We start from the raw sequence: 21,211 nt of genomic DNA on the forward strand, positions 1-21,211 counted from the left end.
TGGTTAATTGGTTTATAAAAGGTTCAACCTTGTATTTAAAAAATAAATAAATCTGTTCTTTCAACATTACATAAAATGTGACATATTTTATAATAATAGTGGTGTTGCAAGCACAGTAGTGCATTTTCACCTTCATGATAACTTACATAGCAATATTTAAAAAAAAAAACGAAATAGAATACCAACAAGGAAGTCATAAACAAGAGAAAAAACACCAAGAAAAACAAGTCAATACTACCTAGAGCATACACATCAATATAAAGGCACAGCATAACACTAAAAATCAAACGAAAAACACATGGGGCTGGAAACACCATATAAGATAGAATATAACTGTCAATAGAGATAGGTATACAATACATCATACATAGTGGGCTACAACCACTACATACGGTATTATTATACTGTACAAGTTACAAGATGTAGTGAATATCAACGTTAGTGGAGGCGGCCAGTAGGCTACTTGCAAAATATGACTATCCAAGTGGGTCAAATTTAACTTCTCTATTTCTCCTGTGGTGATCCAGTCTTGCTTTGAAGCTGTTCAAACTAGGTGCTGTGACAATTTTCTCGGGTAACTTATTCCATTTATTAACGATCCAATTCGGAAAAAAAATTCTTCGCTTTATTGTTTTGAATGTACTGATTTTTAATTTAAATTTGTGACCTCGAGTGTTGTAGACACCTTCATGTAAGGAAAAAAGTTCTTTTTCACATCATAAAGATTTTGAAGATACTTGAAAGTTTGAATCATGTCATTTTGGAGTCTTCTAAATGTTAGTGTTGGTAGCCATGGTAGGTCTAGTCTTTTCAGTCTTTCATCGTAAGGTAGGTCATGGAGACATGGGACAAGTTTTGTTGCTCAGCGCTGCACACTTTCTAAAGATACAATGTTGTATTTGAGTTATGGGTGCCAAATGGTGTTGTATTCAAGTTTGGGTCGTATCAATGTTTTGAACAGGATAAGGAACATTTTTATATTGAGAAATGCAAATGACCTGTTGATTAGTCCAACAAGCCTGTTTGCACCAGATACTACTGATTGAATGTGGGTGTTGAAGGTTAAATTGTTGTCAAAAATTACTCCAAGGTCTTTTTCATTCTCAATGCATTTAAGGATTGTAATTGTAGATGTTCCACTGGTATTTTTAAATTTATAATCAAAGTTGGGTGTGTGTTTCCCAATAGACATCATGGTGCACTTTTCTGGGTGAAATTTCAATTTCCATTTTCTCCCCATGCAACAAGTTTATCTAAATCGCATTGCAAGGACAGGCAGTCACTTATGGACTTAACATTTTTATAGATTTTTGTGTCATCTGCAAACATCTTCACAGTGGTTTTCATGTCATTTGGCAGGTCATTAATGTAGCACAGAAATAAAATGGGTCCGAGAACACTCCCTTGGGGAACACCACTCTTTACTGGAGTCCAAGTGGAAAATGCACCTTTAATTGCGACTCTTTGTTGTCTCTCTTGCAGGAAGTTTTCAATCCAATGCAGGAGTGATGCTTCTACACCGTATGCTATCAAATGCTTTCATAATATCAGCAAATACACAATACACAGTGCACACCTGAACCAGAATCTATCGCTCTTGTCCAATCATCTAGGACAGCTTTTCTTAACCGGGGATGCTAGCACCCCATGGGGGTGCTGGAATAGACTGTAGGGGGTGCTAAATGCATGCAGTATAATATCAAAAAAATGCCATCTTACTCTTTTGCATTTTTTCGTCTTTCTGCCAGTATCAGCAGATTCGCAAATGGAGTGACGAATATGTCAAGTATGGCTTTACTATATTCCTGGAAAATCATGGAGGACCAGACCGGGCACAGTGTATGACCTGCCATTTCGTCTCTTGCAACTCAAATTTGAAATCTGCTAGACTATGGCAACACCAGTTGAAGCATCCAACTGCAGAAAGTGAACTCTCGATACCCTTTTAACATTGCTTTCCTTTCAATAATGCAGGCCAAAGTTTAATAGCGCGCTGAAATTTTGACATGCTTTTTGCTTGCTGTCCGGCGGGCACGGCACATCCGCCCGGACTCGGCGCCTGTGGTTTGTCGTATCCAGGCTTACACCCGGTGGTTGAAGATTTAGATTAAGTGGACGGGAAGGCAAGGAAGCCAATCTTCGTGTCCACCTTTAGGCATGCATTTAAGTGTCCTGCGGGTTAGCGGCATATGTTTTTTGGATAGTCCTACGTTGTTTCACTTTCTTTCTTCATTCTCAGGCATGTTTGTGGCAGTAGACCTGACAAACATTGAGTTAATGCAATTTGGTACATGACATAATGTAGATGAGTTAATTTCATTTTCCTTTTATGGAAGTGCCCTTTGTGGAAGTTAGCCTACGATGTTAGTAGGTTATACCTGTTACCGGTACTGGTTAGTGTTCTTCGTTTGAACCTTCTTCGCCACTCCAGGGGTCGAGGGGCTCTGCCTTTTACCACCCTTGGGCAGTGGCGGCGACGCGGTCTAGATGTTTGGGCAGGTGTAGAGCAGCCATTGAATTGATTCTTCATCCAATTCACGCAGACCATGCACACCATTTGGCGCATGGTAGATGGCGCAGTTACTGATGGTGTGGTCTACGGTTTGTTCCTCCACGCCACACTCACAGATTGCTGATGGAGCCATCCCCCATTTGTGCATGTTGAAGCGGAATAGTCCGACGTCAGTACACAGGCGGTTGAGCCGCACCCAGGCCTTCCTTGGCAAATGCATTCCGGTTGGGTGGTGGTTGGTTTCGGAGATGAAACTTTGGAGTCTTGAGGAGTTCTTCTTCCACTCCGAGCACCATTGGTGGTCCGCCCAGGTAGCCGCACTGATGGATTGGTCTTCAGCAGTTTTCATCAGGAGTTGTGCGGCACGTACAAATGGGTGTCTCGATTTCAGTCGCCGAGGTTTCTCGTTCACAGACTCGTAGAGACTTGAGTAGAGCAAGTGGTTGGGGTTCGTAGCGCGACGAGAAAGAGACAGGATGGCTTCTTCGCGACGCAGCTTAGCTGGTTGGATGCCTGCAAGGACAGGGAGATTTTCCGATGGTGTAGGTCGCAGGCATCCTGTCATGATACGCAAGGCGTCATTTATGGCAGTGTCGATTTGATGACAGTGGACACTGCGGCCCCAGACAGGTGCACAGTACTCTTCTGGAGCGTGAACTAGCGCGATGGTGGCAATGTGCAGGGTATCAACTCCGGATCCCCAGCCTGAGCCGGCCAGACGCCTTAGCAAAGCTGTGCGTGCTGAGATCTTTTTGCGTAGTGACTCCAAATGTTGACGGTAAGTGAGCGACCTGTCCAGGACTACCTGTAGATATTTAGGGTTTGGGCAGAAGGGCAGGGTTATTCCGTTGCTGTTGATCTTAAGCTGGGTGCACTACTATTTAAAAATCGATTTTTTATTAATTTTTGTGTTTTGATCGATTTAGGACAAAAATTTGATGCTGATTCCAAACATGTGATTAGTTTATTGAAATTCTTACTCTTGTCCAAAATTGCCATTTACTGGAAGCACTTTTAAAAAACAGAGCTAATTTTTCAAAGAATATTTCAAATCCAGCAAGAAATATGCTTCCTTTCACCAAGCTGTATATAGCTATTGTAATCACGAAAACAGCTTGAAATAAGTGGAAATTGGTGATAAGAAATTGCTGATATTGTAATAAAAACAAAGCATGTTTTGACTTAGGACAAAGCATGAGTGAAAGCTGAGAGAGTTTTTGGGAGTTGTAGCTGGTGTGCAGTAGGTTAGTTTTTGACAAGTCTATACAGTGCCTGTTCTTTCTTGCATGATGTTTGAAATAACTTAGAGTATTATATATGGTCTTCACATCTTCATTCTATCAATTTTCAGCTAGCTCTAACAATGCCTAAAAAGAATAAAACCAATAAGTCTAAAGTAAAGGTACCGCAAAACAGCTTCGCGCCAGCTGATGAGGCCTATTCAGCTGCAAGCAGTCCCAGCTGACACCTCTGAAAATACTGTGATCTGTGATAGACAAAGATGATAGTGAAATGGATTGGAATATGTGTCAACTCCAACTGTATCTGAAAGAAAGCTGCAAGCTAGTTTCATTTCTGAAGAAGACTGTGTAAATGAGATTGATAATGCAAGTTGTCGGAGCACTGGATTTCATTTGATTGACCTTCGGTGCCTTTCGGAAGCAATGTCTCAGTTACATATGTGTAAAAGTGGTAAGTGGCATAGATACATTTTTTTTATAAATAGAATACATTCTTTTATAAATCCAGCAGTATGTAGTAGTTTCTATCTTTGTTTATGATCATTATTATACATAGACAACTATAACAATAGATATGTTATTTAGATCTAGCAATCGATATGCTGGTACATATAGTCCCCTTACATTTTGTGCAGTTTTAATTATTCTTTTGTGACATATGTTATTCTTATTTAGGCTCCATTGCAGTCATAGATGAAAGAAATACAATGGACTATCTTGTCAATTGCCATTCCAGTGCACTAAGTGTGGTCGAGAAACAATAATCTCCACTTCAAAAAGAAACAAACTTTCACATGAAATGAACATACGTGCCTCTTTAGCCATGGCAGAGTTGGGTCTTGGACGAGAAGCATTTACAATCATTACATGTATGTTTGGAATGCCTCCTCCATTCCTACAAAGCAGTTGGGAGATGCAGAACAAAAAGTTATCACATGCCATTGAAGGCATCGCAGAAGAACAGTACACCGCTGCTGGTACAAAACTATGGCGCTGTTTGCAGGAAAATAGATACTCTGATAATATTGATATTAAGAATGATAATAAACTCATAAATGCTTGATGAAGTGAAGTTTCTTCTCTCTTCATTCTTCTGTGATACCACTGCTAGTATTTGCTCATATTCATTTAGTCAATAGCCATCAGTCAACTTAACTCTTGGCTATGATTCTGCTTTTGGTGTGCTGGGCGTTTTTGCTGTTTTTCTCAAAATTGATATTTTTGGTCTTCAATTTCTAACTCCTCCTCAGGTGTTTATCCGATTTTGCTAAAATTTTGTACAAATGTTATTTAGGGTGTCTACAGTAAAGCTATGGGGCATTTTCTTAAAATTTGCTTGTGTAAGTTTTTATGGCTAATAGTAAGCTCAAATTTGAAAAATTGAAGTGCTCTTACTATTTTTTGTTGGGAAGCTTTTTTCTAAAAATGCCCCCATAGGGTTGTTGACATAGGTTAATAATATTGTTTCACCAACAATGGAATAAATATCTTCTAGGCCATTTGAGTTTTTAGATATTTTGTTAATGCGCTGCAAAATTTTTTGTATTTTTGTAAGCTTGTGTAACTTTAGTTCTTATATCTTGATCTTGAAATAGATATCGTAATTGGAAAGAGAATTTATTGTGCTTTCCAGCAATGTATAGTTTGCAGGGGTTTGCTTGTATCTCTTTCAAGTTATTAACACTTATGCGAACTTCGGTATAATTTTTTTTCTAAATAGTAGTCCACCCTTGCTCACGCTTCGCTTCCCGGCTGTTTAAGTGGAAGGCTGTCGTCACTGTTTTGGTTTCGCTGAGCTTCAGTCTCCATCCCTGGAATGCCGAAAGTGTCGACATGTTCTGGTTTAGAGTCCCTTCTAATGTTTCCCATTGATTAGACAAATGGCCAAATCATCGGCATAGGCATACTTTGCGGATACCGTGATTGTCAAGTCGTGGGTGTAGATGTTAAACAGAAGAGGGGCCAGGACAGATCCCATTCTTAAGGCGTCGTAATCTGCTTGGTTTACCACTTCCGGTGGTGAGAGTAAAGCTTCTGTTGTAAACGAGCTCCATGGTTAAACATGGTTATTCTTGTGCACACTCAATGGTTTGACGGAATTTTGGCAAAAACAAAACGGCCGGCAAGCGAAGCCCGATGGCGTGTTCACCTAAGACGACACCCAGCGGTGGTGGTCTGGGGGTCCTCCCCCAGAAATTTTTGAAAAATTACGTTGAATTTGGTGCATTCTGAGAGCATTTTCAACAAAAATGTGGGTATAAATATTCCTGTAAAATAGTGCTGTCTGGTGGCATAGCAAAAGGATAAGATTATGTTTTCTTCGGCATTTTTCGGAAATAAACCTAAGGTCTATGTTTTCTTTCTGCTAATTCCTGGCTGAGATATTTGAATGTTTGGTATTGGCAAAACTCACTCGCTTTTTTAATGCAGTTTCGTTTAAAATTAGGCAAACTTTGTTTTAGAGACATAAAGAGACTGGAATCATCATTCTCAATATCATGACGTCGCACGCGTGCCAAAGTATGGTTGAAACCCCCAACCTCCCCCCTTGGCTATGCCACTGGATGGCAGTATTCAGAACACACATTACCTTGTTTGTGGTAATTTACTAATGCAAGCTATTACCAATAGCTTGTTTAAACATGTTGTTAACTGATAGCTTAGCAACGATGTATATGCTTTATAAATGTTGAAACAGAAGTATTCCTTTCGTGTGTTGTAAGGTCTTAGACACTTTGATATTGATGCTTCTTGCAGATCATTTGTGACATAATGCAAGAGATCTTATCACTGATATTTTTAGCTGTCAGTGTAAGTGCATTTGTCAGAAAAGGTTTAGGTTAATGTTCCTTTCAAATGCCCACCACCCATGTTAACTATTGCTAGTAACTACCAACCCTGAATGAAGAAATTTGCCCTTTAGCGTGGAGTTTTTTAGCACTGCTCGGTGTTTACATAGTGAATAAATGCTTCATAATACTTTTCCTGACAAGTATAAAGTTTTACCCATATTCCCGCAATGCAGGAGGAAGATACAAAACAAACATCAAACATGAAAACTTATTTTATTTGGGAACAAGAACAAATTTAATGAAACTAACAAAAATCTGATGTAGTAAGATTCTATTTGTCTGCTACGAAGTAGTTATGCAAGATCAGAGTCCTCAGATGAATAATCTGTTGTGTTATTGCAATGAGTTTACCCTAATTGCTACATATTGTAACATTTAATGTCAAAATAGGTAAAAAAAACGAATAAAAAAAAAACAACCAAATTTCAGCACTGTTGATCTTCTTTTCTATCTGTGGGCATGCAGTCCAGGATTCACAGCCATATAGCAGAACTGACCAAATGTACACATGTAAAATTCTTATTCTAGTGTTTAGAGAGATTGAGTTAGATTTCAGTATTTTGGCCATTTTGATGAACGCTTGTTTGGATTGTGCAATTCGTGATTTTACATTGCTCCAGCATCGACCATTCGATGTGACTATAGAACCCAGATAGTTGAAACTATTTACTTGTGAGACTGTTGTAGTGTTGTATTCTGTATTTTGATTGTGCATACTGGAGTTATTTCCTTTAATGAGATAGTCATGCAGAAGGTTTTCGTTGCATTCAAATTAAGTCCAAGGTTTTCGCTTTGCTTAATGACTATGTCAAGTAGGTTTTGTAAACTGGAGTTTGATGTGGCGATTAGTACCGTGTCGTCTGCATATCTTATGTTGTTACAGTGTGAGCAGTAGGAAAGACAGTGGGAACCATAAATGATATTGTTAAACAAAAAAAAGAATGCCAAAAGAAATATTTAGTCTTGATAGTGAAATCTTATATAAACCAACACTGGTGAGCAATTGCTTTAATGATTATTTCACTGAAATTGGTCCTTGAATGGCATCAAAGATTCCGTTCTTAACTAAGTACTGGGTCTTCACTGAATTTCGAAGTGTTACAAGTTTCTTTTTTCTGTCACCCTTTACTGAAAAAGTGCTCAAGTGCTATCACTATCATAACATTGTAAAAGAAAACCGAATAGTTTTTTCAATTTTGAACGGGGCTCATTTTTACTTCTAAAATAAAAATTTACCAACTTAATAATAAACGTAGTTCAAATGAATCAAGTACTCTTTCACTGCTCAAGGTTTAGTTGAGAAATAGGTGTCTTTAAAATTTTATTCTGTTTCAAAATGTCCGCTTAACAAACTATATCCCAAATCTTTTCAAGTTATGTGGAAATTTTACAATAGGATAACCTGCTTGTGTTCACTCAAAACTCAATAGAAAAGTTTACTGCAGAGGAAGCTTTAGTGTGAAGTAGCAGAATATTTTAATATGTAAATATCACCTAGTTAAACGATTACCTAGATGAGTAGTTGAGTACCGAGTAGGCCTACATGTTTTTGTTAAGCCACAGAGAACTTAGTGTAGCCTGTTTCAATAAAAGGGAAAGTGTAGATCGACTAAGCGAAAAAAGAGAAAAGCTCTAGAAGACATACTAAAAAAAGTCAAATTAAGAATTTTCTTAAGGTGCTTCCAATAGAAGCTCTGCTTTTAGTATGTAGACTACAGTAGGATTATCTATTTGTTTAGCTTTATGAATTTGATATAATCAACTTTTCAATTCCATTGACTGGCTACCAGTTATCTTACGATGTCCTGTGCATTTTGAATTTTTTTATTAACCTACTTTTAGATATTTCTGTAACTTAGAGCATGTTAGCTTATGTTTGAAATATGTTTATTGTTCTTTACAAAACAACCCATCAAAGGGATAATTTTGAATGATTTTTTGACTGGTGACTTTAGTTGTAAAAATAAGCTTTATAGAATTTTTTTGGTTTATTACTGTACAATTGATAGTATAGCCTAGGTCTGGGGTCATCAAACTACGGGCCGGTAGTGGCCCGCAAACTGATTTCATCCGACCCGCCATGTGCTGCGGAGATAACAGCTGCACTACTTACTGTTAAGGAAAAAAGTTACCAAACTTTTTGAAAAAGACTGACGTTGCTGTTTTTTATTAGGCCACCACAAATGGAGACAGTCTAGGCTAAATTTGGAAAGATGTAATGTTTTTTCAAGAGCACGATGCCCTGTAGTGTATCACACCAGGGGATAATTTTTCCAGTAACCTTTCGATTTTCATCACAACTTTGCTATTCCACCGCCGACTTTGTTATTTATTGTGCTCAATTCAAGTCAATGGAGATTCTAAATAGTTGTACAGACGAAATCGTTTAATAGTACAGTATACCACTTAAACGTATCAATCGTTTATTTGAATCAAAACCTGAAATCCCAAGCCAAATCCAATCTAATGTTAAGTAAAAACATTGGTTAAGCGTATACCGCTTAAAAAAATAAGTCGGATAAAAGTATCAGGATTTGCTTCTCGTTTGCATACTTCATTCCTTTAATCGTATAATTGTACCCGTAAGCGAAAATAGACTGTCTCTTTTTTGCTTCGCATTATTGTCTGCAATGTTCAAAGGCGAAATGAAGCAAAGGTGAGACAGACGCATGTGATCAAAACAAAGACAAGTGTCTAATCCCAGGCCATAATCTTATGTGCTAGACATCACACTACAAACAACCAATTTTTGCACTGCTGGGCTTCATTAAAACAGAAAAGCAGGCAAAAGGCATAATCACACTTCTCAATAAAGAAGTTTACATGCTTTTGATGTCATCCGTCGGCGACTGGCCTTCCAAGGAATGGACACGGACAAATTATTTCAGCTTAAGAGTGAAGTGTTGGAAAGCATGTCCAAAAGTTTAAACCAGAAAACTTTGGAGAATTATTTTAAAATTGCTGAAAAAAAGTAGCCTACTGTTGTGAAATGCAGTGCGTAATTTCATTTGTGCAGTTTTGTTCAGTTGAAGAACATTGCAAATTAATTATTTTACCAGACAGCGCAAAAGACTTGAAAAAAAAACCTTTGCGATTTCAAAACAAACAATGAGTGTGAGCCGTGTTTTTCTACCATACCTCCATTTCCACGGTTCTATAGCCACGTTCTATACTCAAAACTACACAGCTGGTGCTGAGCTAAAAATAGCACGCTTGAATCAAAAACTTAAACGGTCAAAGTTCGCGTTGTGACATCACAGATATCGGTGAGATTAAAAGAAGTCCGATTGCCGCAGTTTGCAGAAAAATGCTTTCATCGTACATGCTCTCCCAGTCAGCAAAGCTGGTCTTATTTACATTGATTCAATGTCTGCAGATGATAAATCAATGTAAAAAGGACCAGTTTTGCTGACTGGAACATACAGCATAGTGTTGTGTAACACAAAACTAGTAAACTCTTTAAAGTTTAACCAGATTTGTAAACAGTTGTAGGAAGTATCAGTTGTAATGTGCGTTGCAGCCTAGTCAGTACAGACATCTTCTGAACAATTACGCCCATTCACGATAGACCTTCTCTTTAGTAAACCGGCTAAACGAATCAATCGTATAATGGTATCAAAACGTCTGACAAATAGGTGATTTGATTAACCGATTTCGTCTGTATATCTTTTCGCAATTTGCATCCGGCCTGCATCTGTTAATCTCGCAGCAATCCGGCCCTCAGAGAAAAAAGTTTGGTGACCCTTGGTCTAGGTGGATGCAACCTATTTAGTCCCTCAATTTCGTACCCTGAAAAGATCGAGAAAAAAATAAAAATAAAGCTGAAGTCGCTGATTGGAGTTTCCGCAAACATTTAAAAAAATTCCCCTTGAAAAGATCGAGAGAAAAAATAGAACAAAGCCGCAGTCGCTGATCGGAGTATCTGCAAACATTTAAAAAATTTCCTCTTGAATAAATCATTGAATTTGTATGGGCCACCACAAAATAAGTGAGATTTTTTCTTTGTAATTTTGTCTGGAAATGTTAGTTGGAAGTGAATAGATCGTTGCAGTGCGGCAGCTTGTGATCATAATCGGTAAACTGATAAGTAGCCTATAGCTTAGCTATAAAACACTGTCAATGTCATTAATCTACGTTGTGTCACCAAAGCTACTACAGCTAGAAAATTCCAATGCAATTGCGCCTCACTGTCTTGCTTCTTTTCTGTTACTGTAGGCTACGTCACAATGAGCAAAAATCATTCATAGGGGCTGCCATGCAATACGGCCCACGATTCACGTTTTTATTGAAACAACGCATTTTCGAATAGCGAATGAAGGAAAACATAACACTAGCCAACAAAAAAATAGTTGTAGTGCCGAAGATATTTCCACAGTTTTTAGCTAATTTGTGGTCGCTGGTTTCGAAAATGCAGTCAGTTTTTTTATAACAGGTCTAGTTTTCAAGTTACGGTGATGCCACTGCATGAGTGCACTTATGCACAATTGCTCATGTCATGTGAAATCTATTCACCAATCAAATATATTGTCAAAAGACATAAATCAATTTCGGCAAGCCAACAAGAACAAAGAAATTAAAAACGTACACACGAACATATGATTAATTGGTATGGTAGCTTCGTAATCTTCAGCTTGCTTAAGTGTCTGCCATAAACTTGCGCTTAAGAGATGTACAAGAGAACTGCAAAAGCATCATCGCGTTTAATAGACCAGCAATAGTGAGCTAGCATGGTAACATCCCATCTCCCTTGATATCTGACTTCCATCTCACTAATGTCTTGATGAAATTGCTCCCCTTGCTCGTCACTCAAATTGCCAAGATTATCAGGAAAGTAGTCTAGATCAGGGCTTCCCAAACTGGGGGTTGCGTAATGAACTTGAAGGGTCGCAGAAAATATACCAATTTGCACAAGGTACTGCATATTAGCACTTCTGTGCGAGATGCTGTGACAAGCACGCACTCAACAGGCTGCCCGCATTTTTGAAATGGAATTGGAGTTAAAAACTCTTTTACTGCATTTATTCGTGATCGATATTTGGTTTTATCACCGCCAAGGCAGAAAATCCTGCTTCACATAAATACGACGTGGCGAATGGGATAATAATTCGCAGTGCTTTCTTTCACCAAACCTGGATAATCGTCATTCATTGAATCCAAAAATTTCCTGGATTTTCTACCACAAAAGGATCACGAATCCATTCGTAGTTTAAAAAATTTTCCGGGAAGTATTTTGCAAATTTTGACTCGAGCTTGGACAAATGTAGATAAATATGCTTCGCAAATTTGAAGGGGAAAAAACGCACTTGTAACCACAACTCTTCACTGTTTCAAACTGAAATAACACCAAGAAAAATAATTCAGAGTTTCCAATTTTTTTTGAAGGATAGACAATATATACATCCAATACTGCGTTAGGGTATCAGCAGTGGCAAATTTTTAGTTAATTGCGGTGTAATCAGCTAAGTGCATGGGACACATGTGTCCCAGCGGTCCTCAAAAAGTTAACCTCATTTTTATAATCTTAAACTGAGTTCAGCCAAGAAATAGAACTATTCTGCGACGCCCTTAGAAAAGTGAAACGACGCACCAGGGCGTCGCGACGCACAGTTTGAGAACTACTGTATTAGAATAAAAACTGTCGGGTTGTTTTGGGTCGTAGAGCAATTTAGCATTAATTATGGAAGCCCAGTTCTCTAGTGTAGAGCCGTCACTATTGGTAGTAGCATAACTCCATTCCGTGCTGTGCGAGTTAAAGTCACCAGCATATATACTTGGTGAGTCATAACAGGGAATAGAATCTTCCAATGGTTTGGTCGACGGTGGTTTATAAACGTTAACCACTGTGATATTGTCAACTTTTGTAGCAGCCCACTCTATTTCATCAGATTCCTTGCTGGAGGCAAGGGGAAGCCATGTTGCAGAGCTATGCACAAAAGTAGCAATTTCGTGAATAGTGTTCTGGGTATAGGCGGCCAGTTCATAACCAGTGATTTTAAGTCTGGAAGAATCCACTGCGTGTGTTTCTTGTAGTAGGATGACAGTGGCGTTGGCAGTTGTGTTGATCAGATGTTCAATGACCGAAATTTTGGCTGATGTTAGACCTTTTACATTTAGCTGTAGCAGTGTGATGCCTTCCCTTACGGTGTTAGAATATACCTGCCCTAACAAGGGCACATGCTTAGGGGAGGCGTCACGTTTATCAGACTTCTTGGTCTGTGACCTGCAATTTTTGCAATTTCTGCTTCTGATTGTAGTCATTAGCCTGAAAAAGTTTCCAGTTACCAGGATTCACTACGCGGAGGTAGACGACATGAATCCCATTGTAGTGAGAGCTTTCAAGAGTTAATTTGTCAGAACAAGAGCTAGTAGTAAGTAAGAGTATGGGTTAATTTCAATACATCACACCATCCATATACTGACTAGTATCATTGACTAATCCAATGTAGTTTTGTGCATAATAAATTGTGCTAGGCCATAGGCAGGTGAAGCAGTTGCCCAGGGCTCTATCATCAACAAAGTCACTAATTTTGGCAAAAATGTATGTAATTAAGCAATGTTTGGGAAACTACAAAACTAGCACAATCTGATAAAGTAGGCTATGTTAATTTGTAGGCTACAACTCCATAACAGGATAGCAATATTTGTACCCACAGACATGAAATCATTTGTAAACCTTTGTGCATCTGCCCAAAATAGAAATTGCAAAAACCTGTAAACATACTGAATAGGCCTACACTTTTTGCTACTTCATGTCCACCTGAAGAATTGTTTACTTGATTAAAAATGTTAAAAAATTTCAATCACTCCTTTATGAAACAGAAACATTTCTTCAGTTTAGGAATAAGAAATATGTAGGCCTATATATTATTATGGAAAGACCTTGTTTTAGAGAAAATTGACATGCAGCTCTGCTCATCAGTTTTGAATATATACTTTGTTAGCTTAATACTAGTTAATAATGCAATATGATACTTTGTTAATATCATACTGACCATAGTTATTTTTTTATTCTAAAGGACGAAGGTCTTAGTAGTCTATTGCATGACAGACAGAGTGAGTTACGTAAAGTGCAGAGTTGGCCATTTTCACAGTAGCCGTAGTTGTAATATACGCTAGGCCTATATATTCTTAAACTCAGTCGATGGCTGTTTTGGTATTTGGGCACTTTCATTAAAATTACACACATTTTTACCCCTAAAGTGGCTCTGTACGGATATAGCTGTAGGCCTATGCTATAATATGAAGTACTGTACATCAGTATAGGCTAACTAAAGGGCTAGCTTGTTAGTAGTCCAGAAAGTTATTTATAAACAAAAGTATACATATGTTAAATTTTAGTAGCAATCCAAGGTTTTAATCTGATCTTTCATTTAGGTTTTATTGTAATAAATTCAGTGCTTTAATAATCTATATTTGTGAAATGGGGTTTGTGTGTTGTGTAACAAGCTGTAAAAGTGGGTACAAGTCTTGCAAGACTGTAGTGAAAGTACCAATGTTTTGATTTCCGAAAGATGAAGAAATGAAAAAAAGATGCTGCTTGTTTCATAAATTTAATTGCAATGTGTGGAAAATCATGTCTGTTACAACACCTACGAAAGGTAAGAATAAGATGAAAAGAATGGCTTTAGTTTGGTTGTTAAATTTATTTAATTAGGTTGAAATTGTGTAGAGTGACAACAGTACTTATTACGGCCCAGCAAATAAGTTTTTTTCTCATTTATTTACCGTCTTCTGACTTTGATTCGAGGCAAAAAAGGTTCGTTCTGGCGAGGATAGTAGGTCTAAATTGTATGTTGTGTACCAATGGGTGTACACTGTACAGTAGTACACTACTCAGAAATTACTAATGTGCACTGCATTTTTTCAGCTTTTCGAAAGAGATGAGATGTGTTCTCCAATTGAAGCTGATGAAATCAAACAACAACCGAGTTTGACCTTGGGAAAAGCTAGAGATCTATTTATACTTTGGAAAAAAGAAACCTTTCTGGGCTCACTTCACAGACATTTACTGCATGCATTTAGACCATGGGCGGGCAACATACGGCCCGCGGGCCGGATCCGGCCTGCGACAGGATTATGAGCGGCCCGCAGACAGTTTCCGGTCTTTACATGATAATGTGGCCCGCAGCCACACTCTGCCGCAAATTCCCACTACTTGCTTACTACGTAAAATAATAGTGACTGTCAGTTATTCTTTAGTTTTTTGCTCTACAGCTGGAATTGATTGATTTGCAGTGTGACTCTACCCTGAAAGAGATATTCCAATCTAAAAGCATTGACAAATTTTCTGAGTCACCGAATGAGTCCAAGTTTGCCAACCTGAGGAAGATGGCCATGAAACTATTTGTTCCGTTCGGGTCTACATAAATTTGCTAGCAAACGTTTTCGACCATGAACATAATTAACAAGACAAAGCTGCGATCCAATCTCACTGATGTTTATGTGCAGTCTTTACTTAGGGTTTCTACGTCCGACATGCAGCCAGAGTTCAAAGAACTTGACAACCTTGATCGACCACAGATGTCTCATTTGACTTCAGCAGCTATTGAAGTACATTACGTTAATTGTTAATAAATTCATTAAATACTGTTTTTGGTCACTATGCTTTAAACTTAAAGTTTACATTACACACGATTTATTCCTTGTCTAGGTAGATAAATACGCGATTAATGTCGCAATTCATGAATCCGGCCCGCCAAGTATTTTATTTTCTGTATCAGGCCCGCCGACTGAAGAAGTTGCCCGCCCCTGATTTAGACCATGGGTGCGGTTTCAGAGTTGGCGCAACATTGATAACCAACCATCATTTCACCTATGTTCTCACTGGAAAATTTTTGTCCAATTCAATAGAAGGATGGTTTGGGTGGTATCAGCAAGCCAATGGTGGTAATTTTTTCATGTTTGTAAAACAAGTTCTGGAAGCTGAAAAAAATTCGCACTCTTAGTTTGTTGCAGCAACATGATCTTCTTGCAGCAGGTAACCTCACAACCCTTGATGCTTTTCCACTCGGCTTTGACGTTTCGATGTCAACTGTTCCGTTTAAACAGATTTTTGATGGTTTACTAATTTTTTTCTGCGGTTAATGTGAATGACCTCTCCGATGCTGATGCTAATGTGACATATTTTGTGAGCGGATACATTGGCCACAGTATCTCTCGAGTGCTTGTAAGATGTTATTAGTAAAAAATGTTGATGGGCCGAGTCTCCTTGAGTCAGTACCACATTATTGTGCACATCTTTTTGAAATAGCTGACCGTGGTGGTTTATCGGCTCCCACAGAATACTGCTTGCAGTGACAGCGCTGGCTGTTCAATATTACACTGCTATATTGTATGATGACTTGGCTAAGTCGAAACTGTTTAGTTTGTTGAATTAGCGTTTTATTTTTACTTCTTCAATCTTGAATGTCGAAGAGTCTCGTGGTATTGGCGATTTAGTTCAGCAAAAGTGTGGTAATGGACATTCCGACTTTAACTTAATTGTGTGCACTGCATTTAACTGTTTCGCTAAAAATGAACTGAAACGATTTAATGCCCCTGAGATTGCACCTTCCACAATGGTGACTAATCAAAAGGTTCGAAAACTTACTTTAAAAAGGCACACACAAAAGTTAGTTAAATCAAATATAGTTATTACTATCTGAAGCCTTTACAAATTGTTTCACCTAACGGATCATCAGAAGGTCTTATTCAAATAGAATCTTATTCAAATATTCTTATTCAAAAGTTAGTTATGTTTTGTTTACACGTTTTTATTGCTATATTCTTATTTGTTATACCTCACAGCCAATGGAGTTGCTACTCTCATAAACACCTGAACAGTTTTTTCAAGCTTGCTTGGTATTGTACTGTATTGTTTATTATATGCTTACGGTACTTCACATTTATTTACAACCAATCGTATGAAGTGTGAGTATTGGTGAAGTTGCTCTTGTATATTTACGTCTACTTGTCTATATTACGAAACATAGTGTAATCTAAATGGCGATATAAAGTAGACATTTACACTATAGAATACTTGACTTGGGTAAATTTGTTCAAGGTGTTGGAAGCATTAATTACGTTGTTCAAATTGCTTGTATCATCAATCTTATCATTTACTTGCTTCCTTGATTGTCACTATTGCATGGTATTGTGCTCTGTCATGTTACACCATCTGATGTATCTTCTTGAAGAACTCAATTGTATTGATTGACGAAACGTTAAACGTACGAAAATAGATGTTCTCGTTTTCATTACTGTGTAGCTGTTAATAGTGTTAGATAACATGCGTAACTATAATGTGTCAATTACAGTAGTCTATGTACGTGCTTTAGTGCATTCAATGTTGTGCTGGACTAGTGTCCGTATATATTAACACCGTATACGTAATAATGAATACCGTAAAATATATGTTTACAAACCTGCAATAAATTTATATTTTTAACTACAATAGTCAATTAGTCATGTATGCTTTTTGCGCATTAAAATACAGTGGAACGGTTACGAGCAACCTATTTGTGCAAAAATAGTTGTTTGCTACCATTGCCCTTCTCCTAACAACGCCTGAAATCGCCTTCGCGTCCCGATACTCACTATGTCCCCGATTATGCCAAATGTCAGATTTGCTTGAAAAACTGAACGAATTTAATTTGTGCCTCCTAGGAGAAAACATCAATATTTTGCATTGAAATCTAAAATTGATGCGTTCATCAAAAATTGAACATCTTGAAACAAAAATTTCAAAATGATTTATCTGAAATGTTCTTACTTCGCCTACCGTTCCAGCCTAAACAACATTGAAACCGCCTTGAGACCTGCATAAACAAACACTGCGCCACGGCTGGACTTGCTTTGTTCACACTGAATAAATGTGTTTGCTTTTTTGTTGTTGTGTTTCCAGTAGACTGCTCAATGCCCATAGGCTTCGTTGTTATGGTCAGAAATAAATAAAAGCAAACTGAGCTGAGAATGTTAAATTGTTTTTGGTTTTCATTAGATTTAATTTTAAGCTTTTCAATAAATATCTCAAATGTATATATTGCACTGTTCGTCGTTGTAATCTTAAGGAGCCTCGAAACATTTTAAGAGATGAAAAGGGGCCGCAAGCAAAGAAGTTTGGGAAGCCCTGGTCTAGATGACTGTACAGAAAATGAAGTTTGATGCTCATGTTAACACCAATATTCTGGAGTCTTCTGAGTAAGTTAGAAACGAGCTCTTTGTAATTGGATGCCTTTTTATTTCCCAAAAAATTCTTAACAACTTTCACAAAAGCATCCCAGGCAGTCAGTTCTTTTTCATTCATGGAAGATAGGAAATTTGGATCATTGATTAATTTGCTGATTTGAGGCCCATCAAATATGCCCGCTTTTAACTGTTCAATTGTTAATCCTAGAAATTTTTGTGCAAATATATCTGAAACAATTTCCATCTTTATCGAGTGCTTTTACAAATTGCTTCATGATACCCAACTTAATATGAAGAGGAGGTAACACAATTTTTGATCGTTCCACCAGAGAATGAGCTTGAACATATTTATCGCCAGGAATCATTTCACTTCTCATAGGCCAATGTTTCCTTTTCCAATGCTGATCTCTTGCCCTGCTGTCCCACAAACAGAGAAAACAAGGAAACTTTGTGTATCCACCTTGCATTCCAAGCAGAAATCCAACCATTTTCAAATCAATGCAAATGATCCAATTGTGTTCATAGTACGAAATTTTTCCAAAACAAATTGGTCTTCGTTATGCTTTTCTTTGAGAGTTGTTAAATGTCCAAGTGGTACAGATCCATAAACATTACCATTATGCAGTAAAACGCATTTCAGACTTCATTACAGCTGTCAATAAAAAGTCCAAAGGCGACTGAAACTCAGTGAAACCAAAACTGTAGCAGCAGCTTTCCACCTCTACAATCGGGAAGCTGATCGTGAGCTACACGTCCAGAACAATGGAAAATCTCTGTCCTGCCTCGAACCAAGGTATCTTGGGGTGACACTAGACACATCGCTCACATACCACCACCATTTGGTCTCACTGTGTAAGAAACTGACAATCTGCGCTGCGCTACTCAAGTCTACTCTAGCTGGGGGCGAGGCAGGCTCTAGCTTGGGGCGAGAGCTTACACTTTGTTTATAGCAGCCTTAGCCCTTGTCTACTATTCAGCAGAGTACTGTGCACCTGTTTGGTGCCGCAGTGCTCACTGCCATAACATCAACACTGCTATTAACAGTGCACAGTGACCGGATGCCTGCGTCCCACACCATTGGACAATCTCCCCATTCTCGCTAGCATATCCAACCTGCTGAGCTTCGTCGCAAAGAAGCCACTCTGTCCCTCAGTCGCTGGGCACTGGAGCCTAACCACCTTCTTCACCACAAGATATCTGCTCTCCTAAACGAGCACCCCCGCCGCCTGAAATCAAGACACACATTCATGCCAGCTGCTCAACTTCTGATCAACCAAGCTGATGAACAAAACATCTCTGCGGCTACTTGGGCGGACCATAAATGGAATTCTGAATGGAAGTCAAGCGCCACCAGACTCCATTCGTTCATCCCCGACGTCGACACACGCCCTATCAGCCTGACACTACCAAGACAGACATGGGTGCGCCTCAACCGTCTCCGTACGGGCATCGGGCTTTTCCGCTCAACCATGCACCAATGGAGAATGGCCTCTTCCTCCTCCTGTGAATGTGGTGCCGAGTTATCTGTTTATGGTGTTCATCTGTGATCTGCATCATTAATGTTTAATTGAGAAATGTTGTATAAAATTCTATGAAGCTTAGCCTACATTATAATCAATTGTAAGTTACTTATCAAAGTATTAATCTTGTTTCTGTTTTCTTTTTTGGTAATAACCAATTGTTGAATATTTTCATTACTTAAATTATTCTGGGTGGCAACTGACTCTCAGATTGTATGGTCATTTCATTGTCTCCTTATCCATAACAAAACTTGAACATTATATGTATTATTGTTTTCTGTTACTTTTGTGTTTAGTTTTTGAGAAATAAACAATTGATTGATTAACACACATTGTATGACAGATGTACTGCTATCCACTACCAAGTCATGGGCTTTGAGAAGGGATCTAATGATACACAATTCCACCTGGTTGACTTAAAGCACACTGCAATCTATCAGGTTAGCACATGAAAGAGGTAACTTTTAATGCAAGGGAAAGCAATGAATTTACTGTTTGCATCCACAACTCTATAACTTGGTTCAAATGATTTCAATTCGAACAATGCGCTCTGAGTGCCATCACGCTCGAGTGATGCAAAGCTGTGATATCTTCTAATTCGAATGACTATGCTATGTAGGTAGGGGTATATATGGTTTGACCCCAAAAAATTGCAACAAAAGGTTTTTCAACTGATTTGATTAGTATTGGGTGTCAGTATTAACATATTCAAAATCTTAAGGAATCCAATTTCCAGAAAGTGGTTATTTTCAAGACGGCTTCCAAGATGGCCGCCAACCATTAAAATAACAGTAAATTAGCCATAACTCGGTCATCATCTCATCATGACCAAAACATGTAGTTTTGGTGTCTATATCTAGGTTTTTATCCCCTGTGAAGTCAATGAGACCATTCTAAGAATTGTTGAATTATCTGATAGCTTATAAATTCAATGTGGCAATCTAAGATGGCTTCCAAAACAATTAAAAATAAGGCATAAAGAGTTCATACGATGTGGTCATGTAGACTCTTGACATAATCAGCGTAAAAGCACCTGGAAGAAAGAAAGCACATGGATCAAGTATTACTAAAGCTCATCGCTGTCACTCTCGATGTCATCGTCTGTAATTATGTGATTGCTGAAAGTCTGGGAGCCAACTGCCATTTTTCCCTTTAACCTTGCATTGCTACTACTCTACTCTACAATGGCAAAATATTCCTTAATTTCATAGGCTACTGTTTTGCATAAGGTAAATATTCGGTTTTTGTTCAATAACTTCATTTTTAGTTAAAATACAACTAAAAGTTCTGAGAAGTTAGATAGGAACATGGCAATTCCGCTTCTTGCCCGAAACCATCTTCCAAGCATGTACGGTTCAAAAGTTAAGAAAATTTTCATGTTTTGGGGTTGCCTGAGACAACTAGTGGCCGGTTGCCGGCCTGAAAATGGTAACAACCCCCCAAATTTATTTTTCTGGGGATTTTGGTATATTTGGGAGGACTTGAAAACTACTGATTTTTGAATTTCAAAAAAAAAACTTTTTTACTCCACCCTACTGTGTGCAGGACGCTGTTTATAACAGTGTTGATATTGTGGCAGTGAGCACTGCGGCAATCTCGTTGTTTGGTTGAAAATAAACTACTATATCGCTCACCTAGAATCGAACAATGTTATGTCCATTTTTCAAGTTTTGAGAAAAACAGGAAAATAGATTTTGAATTAGGTTTTTGTAAATTATCTCCTGGTATATAATATATGCAATATTTTGTACCGGTGTGACTAGTCATATCTTGCTGGTGGTTAGGCATCATTTATGATACTTTTTAACCACTAGGGTGAGCAATATAGTGTTTTTTTAAATATCGGACGGACTTAACATTGTTTGATTTTGAAAATTATGATTGGTAATTTCATAAAATAGGGTAACTGACTTAGCATAC

The 21,211-nt window shown here is 38.1% G+C and overlaps 1 protein-coding gene across 1 annotated transcript in view; it reads left to right on the top strand.

Annotated features, from left to right (window-relative positions):
• LOC145770413 (peroxisomal ATPase PEX6-like) overlaps positions 1-21,211 on the top strand; it is a 187,050-nt gene that overhangs the window by 73,871 nt on the left and 91,968 nt on the right. Inside the window, exon 7 of the mRNA XM_082582057.1 lies at positions 19,635-19,731. Within this exon, the coding sequence (XP_082438183.1) occupies positions 19,635-19,731 (97 nt within the window). The remainder of the gene's footprint in view (positions 1-19,634; positions 19,732-21,211) is intronic.

The sequence above is a fragment of the Aplidium turbinatum genome, chromosome 1, assembly GCF_918807975.1.
Source record: "Aplidium turbinatum chromosome 1, kaAplTurb1.1, whole genome shotgun sequence".
NCBI classification, from domain to species: domain Eukaryota; kingdom Metazoa; phylum Chordata; class Ascidiacea; order Aplousobranchia; family Polyclinidae; genus Aplidium; species Aplidium turbinatum.